At 35.2% G+C, this 11669-nt stretch overlaps 1 protein-coding gene across 1 annotated transcript; it reads left to right on the top strand.

Moving 5' to 3' along the window:
• Nucleotides 1-9840: 9840 nt before the first annotated feature.
• On the top strand, nucleotides 9841-11340 carry LOC107457953 (uncharacterized). Its single transcript, XM_016076152.1, has 3 exons — nucleotides 9841-10030; nucleotides 10112-10169; nucleotides 10245-11340. Exons 1-3 carry the CDS (start codon nucleotides 9841-9843, stop codon nucleotides 11338-11340), a joined length of 1344 nt encoding a protein of 447 aa, XP_015931638.1.
• Nucleotides 11341-11669: the final 329 nt, after the last annotated feature.

The raw sequence follows: 11669 nt of genomic DNA, 5'->3' as shown, positions 1-11669 counted from the left end.
TAATTCTCAATTAAACTCAACAATTTAGATGCAAATTCACTAGGAAAAGATAGATAAGATGCTCACGCATCAACAGTATCGGCTTAAGTCTGTTCGGTATTGCGAGTGAGAAAATAAAATCGTAAAAATCCTTAGAAAAATATTTAGAATTGAAAATTAGGCACTAATTCTAAAAATTTTGGCACAAAATTGGACCAAACGGACCAAAAATACTAAGCGGTTGGACCGGATCCAAGTTGGACCCAAGCGTACACTATATATATAGAGCCTTATTCATGAGCCATTCAGTTCATTCACCACCTAAAACACAAACAACAAGCCAACGAGTTATAGCTCAAATGGCATAGTCTCTTCATACTCACCTAAGAGGTCACGAGTTCGAGTCTCCTATCTTCAATAAAAAAAAAAATAACAACAACATAGCTTGTGAAATCAAAGAGAAGAGAAGAGGGTTACTATTTACCGTACTTTTCATTTTCTCATAACTTCAGTTACAGTGCTCTGATTTGTGTACAGTTTGTGACCACGCGCTCATTTCTAACCAAACAATGTAGTAAGAAACTAACACTTTCTTACCCAATTCTCTACCCTAATAATTTTGTAATTTTGGATTTAGTTATTGAGTAGATTCTTTGATTTTAGTTGTTTATGGGTGATCTAGCATTGGTTATTGTTGGATTTTGCTCCTAATTCCGTCGATAAGGTAAGTCACTTCAAAATTCTTGTGGATTAGTGATTTTGTGAACCCTAGGATTAATTTATGGTAAATTGAATATGTATAGCTTGAATTTGGTGATTATTGGAGTTGGTTTTGGCAATTTGATTGACTTTGGTAGCTGAAGCTTTGTGGAAGCTTGTTTCGAATCATTTTTGGTATTTTGTGCATCTTGAAAATCGGCCAATGTATAATTTCGGTTTCTTTTAGTTAATATGTAATGCTTTACGTTTAAGTTCGTAAATAAAAAATGGTGAAATATTACGACCTCTAAAAATAAGATTACATACATAGGTATATATGAAAAGAAATATAACTAGAAGCCTTGAAGAAAAAGTTAAACAAAACAATCAGAACTCGCATCGCACACAAAACGTAAGGAAGAGAAACACACATAAAAAAGAAGCGAACACGGCTTTAGTTGTGTGAAGACTAAACTGGTAATTAATTCCATTTTAAACAAATGACCAAATATATGTACACAGAATGATAATGTTAAAAAATTTAAAAATGTCAATTTTAGTAATTTAAATTTAATTATGTATTAAAAAAATAAAATTTATTAGTACGTGATGGTGGAAAAATGATTGAAATTCATGATAGACATGAATCATGTTTAGCAATAATTGTGTTAGCAAATCATGTTTAGTGAGTTTTTATGTACAGTTTTAAAAATTCACTATCCTGCCATTATTTATGTGTTAAAGAATATTATTGAATTTATAAGTAAACAGTGATAAGATATCATGTAACATCCTACCACACAAAATTTTATGCTTAAGCCGTAAAACAGAAGTGATGTAGTATTATGACCTCTAAAATAAAATACATACATAATAGTATCTGAAAGAGAGAAATATACGAGGAGTCTTGAAAAGCAGGTAAAATAAATTTGCAAAATAAAAAGCACAATGCTCAAGAAATGAGATTACTTGCGTGCTAAGAAACCTAAAGATTATAGGTGTAACTAAACAAAAGAGAAAATAAAGAGTCAAGGATACAGAATAACTAGCCCCATAACTCAGCCTGTGAAGTCAAGGCTGGCCGGAGAATATTTACATACATATATACATATTCCCAAAATACGCCCAAAATACAAGATAAAACCTTAGCTCTCTTTAAACCTCTAAGAGAGACAAAATAAATAGGTTTCTTGGAGAGAAAGCTAAGTACATATATATATAAGCTACATAACAAAAGAACCCAGAAAATGCTACACTTCAGCAGTCCAGACACCTAGCAAGGTGCCTCTCGACCTGCATCTGAAAACAACAACACAGTATGGGGGTGAGAACCGGAGGTTCTTAGCATGGTAAAGGTGTCACACACATAATATATAAGGTCCTCGAAATGCCAGAGGCAATTCTAGAACGCCAACACTCAGTTATAAAACTTAAATTCTAAACAGAAGCCATAAAAAGAGTAGGTGTTCTAAGGAATTCTAAACTTACTTAAACCTAACTTTATCACCAAAGCGGTCCACCTTTCCTCTGCTCCTCCATCACCAATGATTTAGCAGAGATAGACAACCAAACAATTTCAAGCACGGGTAGAAAACAGGTAGTACAGGTAGCAAATATAACAATTAGCATAGTATATATTCAGTTAGGCAATCCCACGTAATGCATAGCAGACAAAACAAATAGAATGCACATGATGTATGCCTATCCTATGGCTGATGAGGCTCATCTTTCGGTTATCAATCCAACCCGACAAGTCCGAAATCCTTGGACTGTGCCTCGTCGCGCATCCCCATGAGTCTATGCATAGTTTTTCTCATTTCATTCATAATTCATATATTCATTCATTCATATATAACTTACTCAATGGGGGATATCCATTCCCGGGAATTTATACGTCCCTAGTCACCCTTACGACGTAGGGTCAATAGAGTATCGAGTTTCAACCTTGAACACGTGGTGGCAAGCCACGTTCTGTTACTCAGGAAAACTCGTAACTCAGATATCATTAAATCCATGAGCCACATAATATTCATAACCATTCATATTCATTACATAATCATTCATCATAGCCATGACATTATAACTTCTTTCAGCCTTCACATCATTCTCTTATAATTTATCATGTTTACCCTTTTTCTTTATTCCCAAGTTACCTTAATTTTCCAGCTTCAACTAACTATTAGGCTTAGTATTATATTTTACAACTAAAAGGATGAGAATAGAGGTTTAAAAATCTAAAATTTGATTTAAAAACACAAGATCCAGTTTTGCAGAAAACAAGAGCCACGCGTACGCGTGGGTATGCATTTAGGCCAAGATGCGTACGCATTCCCTGATTACGCGTACGCATATGCACCAGGCAGTAGCGCATGGTTGCACATGAGGATCTTGCATACGCATAAATCCCAAGTCATGCGCACGCGTCGGCCACGCGTACGCGTGGGCGTGCAAACTTAGCTCATTACGCATACGCATAGGCTCGTTCGCGCACGCATGTGCAAGAGGCAGTAGCTACCATATGCGAATGAGGGTTATGCTAGCCAAAAGTTTCATGTCACGCGTACGCGTGGACGTACGTTTTTCAAAAAATTTTACCAAGTCTGAAATCTGCAGATTTTCCATTTTAAATCTCAAACTTTCGACGCGCATAACTTTTTCGTCTTAAAACATTTTTCATCCGTTCTTCAAACAGCATAAACTTCACGGACCTAATTTTTATACAAAACAAGTTTGAAACCATTTGGGAGTTCAGAAACTAAGTTATGGCTCATTAAAATTTGGTCAAAAACTAATTTTTTACAAACCCAAACCTCAATTTCATTAACACCAAGTACCATACCCACTTCTTATCTAAATAATCAGCACAAATACATATCATAGCATTTCAATACAAGTCTACTACTTATTTATCAAATCACAAACTCTTTAACTTCATTCTTTTACCAAATCACATCCTTAGTTTCCACTTCCATCAACATTAACATCATTATACTAACACACATGTATATATAATCCATATCATCAACTTCTCAACTATATCCAAACACCAAGAAAGCATCATATTCCCATCATGACCATATTCATCAACACAAGCTTAACTTGAATTATCAGTCAACATCATAGAAACTAATCATTCAATATATTCAACTATTTTAACCTATCCTATAGTTCTCTACTCTAAGTTTTCTCAGAATATTATATGTTAAACATGAGAAACCTAAACCATACTTTGGCCGATTTTTGCCTATAACCCGAAACACCACCAAGGCACCAAAAACAACCCTCAAAGCTCAAAATCTCCAAGGCAAGGCCTCCAAAACTCCACCAAACCTCCAAAGTACTCAGTCAACTTCAACATACACATATACAAGCCTAATTCACATATATCACATCCAAATTCAATACTTAAACTCATACAAACTAGAATTTACAGATTTTGAGAATCCTCACCTTATATATGTCTTGATTGAGCAAAGACTCACAAATTCCTCGAGTTAATTTGATGAGCCTAAACATCAAGACGTCGAATTTCAATAACGAAAGTCCCAAAATTTCGAAATTTCAAGAGACTGAGAGGCTGAGATGAGAGGTGAGACTTACCTATGAAATTGATCCAATAAAATCATAGAGTTCGACGCGCTGGATGCATAGCCACAAACGGTGCGGTGATCAAAGATCGGATGAAGAAGTTATGATGGATTGATTATATGAGTGAGGGTTAGGGCTGTGTTCTTCACCTTCCTCCTCCCATGGATGTTGGAACGGAAATGAGGAATGAAAGGAAAAGTAATGAGCTGAAGCTCATTTAAGTGATGGTTCCGGTTGGGTCTACGAACTCGGTTTGACCGGTTTGGTTCGTCCGACCCAATTTTAGGCTAAATTTTTTGAAATTAGTGTTAAAATTCTCGTTTTAAAGAGTTTTATTTTATTTTAATATAAGATTTTCATTTTTAATTTTGCTTATTAAAATTTATTTTATCGACTAATTATTTACTAATTTAGAGGGATTTACATATCGTGTGATTTGTGTTTTTGTAAAACAATTATCTTACCACAATTTACGTATTAAAACATAGTATAATATTCTTAATAAATTATGATAGAGTAATAAAATTTATGAATAATAATATTATTATCTATATATAAATTATAAAAAAGAACGTATATATAATGACTTTTGATTTACGATAATTTTGTAATTATAATTTTTTAATATTAAAACAGTCAAATGTATTTTCTTTGGACACATAGGACAACAGAATAAGAAAAATCTAATATTATTAGATACTAAATTTAAATATTTATATTACAAACTAATTTTTTTTTGTAAAAACTAAAATTAAAAATATATCGATTGAAATCATTCAAAATTCATGGATTAGACTTAGCGAAGTCATTAAAAAAATAAATATTCTTTCTTTTGTCTTTAAATTTATTGGATATATATTTTTTGTACGAATTTTTGTTTTTAGAAAATTAGATGTTCAACAAGTATTTTAAAAAATTTGAATGAGAATGTTGTTAGAGTTGTATTTTTAAGTTTTTCAAAAGATAAATTAAAAGTTAAAAAATTGATTTAAAAAAAATTAGCAAGAAGAGCTAAATATTTTAATTGTAATGTTAATATTTGAAAAATAAATTTTATTTTGATATATATTATTTGCTTATTTTATATAATATTATTTTTACCAAGGTAGCTGGTAAATATATTTATAATTTTTTACTAAAAAATTGAATAATTTGTTAATAAATGCTAGGATATGTTTCTAATGGTGTGTATTTTAAGGATGACATAAAGATTTAATTCTCAATGAAATAAATAGTGGTTCACGCCCTATTGCTAGCCAAGCCAGGAATTTAGAAACTCAACTATTGATAAATGAGTCATTTTAGTTTTGCTTCGAGAGATAAAATTGTCTTTAAATTCTTCACTACAAGACAAATACATAATAAAAACTGGATAGTATAAAAGAACATAATATTTCATGCTAGTAGAATGGAATATGTGATAATTTTTCTGAATTATAAGAGCAGAAAACTACAGTCTAAAAAAAAGCTGAAACCTTAATAATGATAAAATAGGCTTAACTCAACTGCTATTTGGTAAAAAAATCGCTAACTACACTATTATTGAAAAAAATAACAACTTAACAATAATACCTATATCTATATCCATAAATAATATGATAAAAGACTTGTAGAAATGAGCTTAGATATAGGCATTATAAGTATTATCAGTTATCATCGAGAATAAATTATTATTTTGTCTCCTAAAAAATTTAATTTTTAATAAAAATATTCTTTAAAAAACTTTTATATTGGCTCTAATGATAATCTCAGTTTAAAAGAATACACAGTTCTTTTATAAATAGCAAATAATTTATATATTTGATTCAATTTTTTGTATGATTGAAAAAACACATACAAAAAATCAAGTAAAAGGTTAATTTTTAAAACTTTTTTCAATTTGTTTTTAAAATTTTTGCCATTCAAGTAAAAGAATTACAATGTCTTGCCTAAGTATATTTGCTGGATTTAATTTTCTTGGTATAAGCGTGACAATGTTTTAATTTTCTTGTGTTGGATGTAGTTATTGTATTAGATTGCCTTCTACTGTGTGTGCTTCGTGTATTACATTTATGGATCATATTTGTTTGGGGTTTTTAGTTTAGGAATTGTTAGGTAAACAATGATCATTTTGAACAACATGAATAATCACCAATCAAATAAAAACACACTATAATTTTAATTAAATTAACCATCTAAATTTAATATTAAAATAACCATCCGTAGTTCTTTACACCTACTGAAATAAACATCCGATATATCTATTGTTCATATTGTTTAATATTTTTATTGTCTACCTATAATTTTTCTTTTTTGTTTTTGGGTTTAATTCAGTATAACTTCAACCAATATCCTATCTGTTGTGGGTTGGTGAAGAGACAACATGCCCAATTCATACATGAATTTCAAATTTGTTATTATTATACGCATGATTCTATTATGGAGTATTATAACACAATGATTTTTATTTAAGTAAAAAAAATAATTTTAATCATAAAAATATAAATAAATTTATTGTTTTTATAAATTAAAATATAAATTCTTAAAAAATTTATTAAAATAATAATTTATCATCAAAGATAGATGCATGTATCACATTGTACAAAAAAGCACTCCACTATAATTAATAAAAGTTTATATAATAGATATTTTAATTCATAAAAAGTATAAATTAATTTTATACTTATTGAAATTAAATTAATTTGTTAAAATTATTAAAATGATTTAATAAATATTTTTATTTGGATACCTATATAATTTTACTAACTTAATTCAATTTTTGACAAATATTAAATTATTTTATATTTCCATGATTTAAAATATTTTTGTTTTGTCTTTTACTTGAAAAAAAATTCCTTTCGTAAACACAAACGTTTTAATCAAGGTTCTGAAAATCGAATCGGTCATCGAACCGTTTTATTTACTGGTTCACTGGTTTATTAGTTCAATCGATTCAACCGTGATTCAACCGAAATAACTGTTTTATAATAAAATAATAAATAAAATATAAAAAAGTACATCAAGATTAACAAAAATCAACTATATTTAACTAAGATTAACAAAAATTTCAAACATAATTTTAACAAGATAAATTAACAGAGTTTTCAAACCAATTTTAATAAGTTCAGCACAACGATTAATAGAAAAAAAAAGGCTAGCACTGTATGAAGAAAAAAAAGTAATTTCTAGCTCTCCAATTGCTTAACCTCCTTTCCTTCCCAACACCTTCAAAGTAATCTCTAACTCATCCCACAATAAGTTATATCAATTAGAAATTATCAAACCACATTCATTTTGTATGCAACAAAAGTTAACATGGAAAGCTTCAATCCAATAATGCAAGAATGCAAGTCAGCATGCAGGTCCTCGGACAGCAAATCAATACAAACATTCAAGAAAAAGAAAGGCAACACAACAACAACATAATAAAGAATTAAAGGAACATTTAAAACACAGCAACAACACAACACTTATAGGAACATTTAAAACACAGCAACAAAGAAAGAAATATGTAAGAATCAGTATTGCTGAGAACAATAATTTGAACGTGTATGCTCAAAGAATCAAAGGCAAAGCTTCACTGGGAAAGTGAAGAACACCCCAACGAAGGAAACTTCAATCACAGCTTAAACCAAAATTCACAATCCCTTTAAATTGAAGCAGCAAGGAACTTGATAAGTAATGCAAGGTTAATAAGATTAAGCAGTGAAGTAAATCAGCTTAATTCTAACAAAGATTAAATGAGCTAAATCAATTAATTATTCAATGATTTAATCCAAAAAACATAATAATACATCACAGGAGCAGAGCTAACAATCTGAGTAGCACTAATAGAATCCAAAAAAATCAATGTTCAGGCAGAATCTCAAACAAATCATTGAATCAATGTTCTGAGCAAAGATTAAAAAAAAAACAGAGAATGAAAATTTTTAAAAAATGAAGCCATTTCCTTCGTGAGGTCGAGGAAGCAGCACCAATTGTTGAATGAGGAAGAAGCGCAGAGCCACAGACGACCGGACAAAGACACGATGGTGTCTGAGCGCATCAGAGGCGGCGTTGAGTGAGACCCTTGCGGCGGTGGGGGAGTAACCTAGGGTTTGTGTTTTAGGGGTGGGGGGCTGTATACCTGTATTTGAATGAGGAGGAGGAGGAGAAGTGGGGAACTTGCGCGACGGAGGCTTCCACGCTCGCATGGTGGCTGCGCGATGGAAGGGAAGCAAGGTTGCGAGGGCTGCGGTGAGATGGAGGGGAAGTAAGGGAGCATGCGGTGGCTGTTCGAAGTTCCGACGATGGCGGTAGTAGGTGGTGGTTGGACAGACAACCAGGAGCTCGATGAGAGGAGCCCTGAACTTAGCGTGAGAGAGGCACTGAGGTAGAAGCCGTTCTGGATCTGGATTCGATGCTGGAGTCTGGACGATGGAATTTGGTTAGGGCTGTTAGTGTGCAGCATATAGAAACGACGGTGTTTTGTTCCTTATTCAAAAAACCGGCCGAATCATGGTTTGGTTCGATCGACTGGTTCTCGGCCGGTTCGACGGTTCAATTGCGGTTTTTGAAATTAGCGATTTTAGCATTTGTTCGATTCATTTTTTGTAGTAGTTCATGGTTCAACCGGTTCGACCGGCTGGTCTGAACCGGTTTTCAGAACTGGTTTTAATAGAATATTAGATGACAAGCCATTTAGCAACATCAAGTGAAAGTAAAATACATAGTAGATTTTTTTCTATTTTGGATTGGCTTTTTTTACTCATTGTAATTTTCTCCCTATCTTCGCTTTTTTTACCCTCAAATTTACTATTTTGGCCAATACCACTGATATGTCATCCTTATCCTCGGCCGCCCGAAAAACTCGGCACGTGAGCAGCTAAGATCGGCCTCACGCCAGCTGCACGATAAGCTCGGCACGCAGGCAGATAAGCTCGGCATGCAGGTAGATAAGCTCGGCCTCACCCATTCGAAAATAAGAAACGTGCTCAACAAACCTAAAACAGAAATATCATAGCCAACCTACAAACTAGGACTTATCCACAATAAACGGCAAAATAACTCCTATAAAGCCGAGTTAGTATCCTCGGCCAAGAGTCAATTTCTCTCACTCTCAGTCTTCTATTCCTTATTTTGACTAGTTTACTTAAGATCCTTATTGACTTGAGCGTCGGAGTATCTTTTGCAAGTATTCCCGCCGCGGTGTTCGATTCATGCCGACATATAGCTCTTCCTCTCCGACAGCCGCTTGCTCGGAGTAGCTAAAGCTAGGCCACCCCATAGCCAGGACGAAACACTTGGCGCCCACCGTGGGCCGAATACATCTAACCCCACTTTTTCCTTCGTTTAGCCTTCTACTCTATTTTGCAGGATTCCCAATCCTCGAACATGGCTGACAAGGAAAGTCTGCAACTCACACAAGCTGAGCTCCTGGCTCGAATCACCGAACTTTAGGCAGAAGTGCGAAGGATAGCCGAGCTATCTATGCAAAATAATGGAGAAAGCTCCAAAAGCTCGGCCCAAGGCACCACAGATCCCTTAAACATCACCCCGCCAAAGGAGAAGCTCACCCTCGACAACCCCTTCTCCGAGGAGATCACAAATTACTAGATGCCAAAGAACTTTGCACTACCCTCCGCGCTTGAACCATATAAGGGGTTCGGAGATCCCCGAGCCCACGTGAAGAAGTTCCAATCCATGATGTTCTTCAACAGTCCTAACAATGAGCCCGTCCTCTGCCGGGCATTTTCTACTTACCTCGATGGTGCTGCATTACTATGGTTTTCTAAGCTGTCTGCAGGTTCAATTTCCTCCTTTGAGGATCTAGCCAGGTCATTTATTGATTAATTTGCTGCGTCAAGGATATATGTACATGGATCAGATTATCTCGGCACCATCAAACAAGGGCAGCACGAGAGCTTGAAGGACTACATGACCAGGTTTGCTGAGACCATTATGGAGATCTAAGACCTGGATCCAGCTGTCCACTTGCATGCCCTCAAGGCTGGCCTCAGACCTGGCAAATTCTGGGAGACCATTGCTATAACAAAACCAAAAACACTAGAAGAATTCCGGGAAAGGGCGGCAGGTCAAATAGAGATCGAAGAACTCCGTGAGGCCCAAAAATCGGACAAACAACCACATCGGAGAGATGAAGAAAGAACTTTCAGATCACCAGGTAACAGGGATACTAAGAAGCCTTCCAAGCTCACACCGAAATACAACACATATACCAGATTCAATACCAAGAGAGAAAACATCATCAAAGAAATTCTCAACGCCAAAATCATAAAGCCACCAGCTCGAGTAGGGAGCTACCAGGATCAAAGGTTCGTGGATAAGGGCAAGCATTGTGCTTTCCACCAGAAGTTCAGCCACACCACGGACGACTACATTGTCGCAAAGGACCTCCTAGAAATACTGGCGCGCCAAGGCCTTTTGGACAAATATGTCGAGAGTCGGAAAGCCAGAAGAGGAAACTCAGACAGGGAAGAGAACAAACAAACGGTGACAGACAATAACAAAAAAGAGCAGATAACTCCTGACCCACCAAGAGGAATCATTAGCCACATATCGGGAGGGTTTGCAGGTGGAGGTGAAACAAGCTCGGCCAGAAAGCGAAGCTACAGGGCGATGCTGGCAATCGAGGGAACCCTACAGTCAAAGAATGACAAAGACCCAGACGTCACTATATCCTTCAACCAAGCAGACTTCAGATCGGCAAGCCCTAACCTCGACGACCCCGTGGTAATTTCCATCCAGGTCGGAGAGCTGTTGGTAAGGAAAACATTGCTGGACCCAGGTAGTAGTGCTGATGTTTTATTTTATTCTACCTTTAAAAAGATGAAATTATCAGAAAAACTGATACAGCCCTCCTCGGGAGAGCTAATTGGGTTCTCCAGAGAGAGAGTCCCCATCATGGGACATATATGGCTAAGGACCACAATGGGAGAGATCCCTATGTCGAAGTCCATTGATATTCAATACCTAATAGTAGACTGTTATAGCCCTTATAATATTATAATTGGGAGACCCGCCTTGAATATATTTAGAATGGTGGTGTCCACATTACACCTGTATGTCAAGTTTCCAGTGCAGGAAAAAAGATAGCTACAGTGTACGCCGACCATCAAGAAGCTCGGCAGTGCTACAATGCCTGCCTAAAGTAAGCCCATACGAGGGAGACAGCTTGGCCCCAGGTCTAAGCCATACATAGCTCGGCCCACACCACGACGCTAGCCAATCTCGACCCGAGAGAAGACCTCGGAGAAAGACCTCGGCCAATGGACAATCTTCACTGATTAACACTAACAGCCGATGAAATGCAATACACATACATCGGAGAAGCACTGGAAGGGAACGAACGAACAAGACTTATACACATACTGTGCCAGAACGCCGACATGTTCGCATGGACACCAGACGACATGCCGGGAATA

Source organism: Arachis duranensis, chromosome 7 (assembly GCF_000817695.3).
Source record: "Arachis duranensis cultivar V14167 chromosome 7, aradu.V14167.gnm2.J7QH, whole genome shotgun sequence".
NCBI lineage: Eukaryota > Viridiplantae > Streptophyta > Magnoliopsida > Fabales > Fabaceae > Arachis > Arachis duranensis.
This window is presented reverse-complemented; position numbering and strand designations above follow the sequence as displayed.

Bases quoted from the DNA above. Each gene is read 5' to 3' on its own strand.
- LOC107457953 (XM_016076152.1), top strand. From the start codon at position 9,841: ATGCCAAAGAACTTTGCACTACCCTCCGCGCTTGAACCATATAAGGGG. The intron at 10,031-10,111 runs GTTCAATTTCCT...TACATGGATCAG, and splicing joins GTTTTCTAAGCTGTCTGCAG to ATTATCTCGGCACCATCAAA. The intron at 10,170-10,244 runs GTTTGCTGAGAC...GGCTGGCCTCAG, and splicing joins TTGAAGGACTACATGACCAG to ACCTGGCAAATTCTGGGAGA.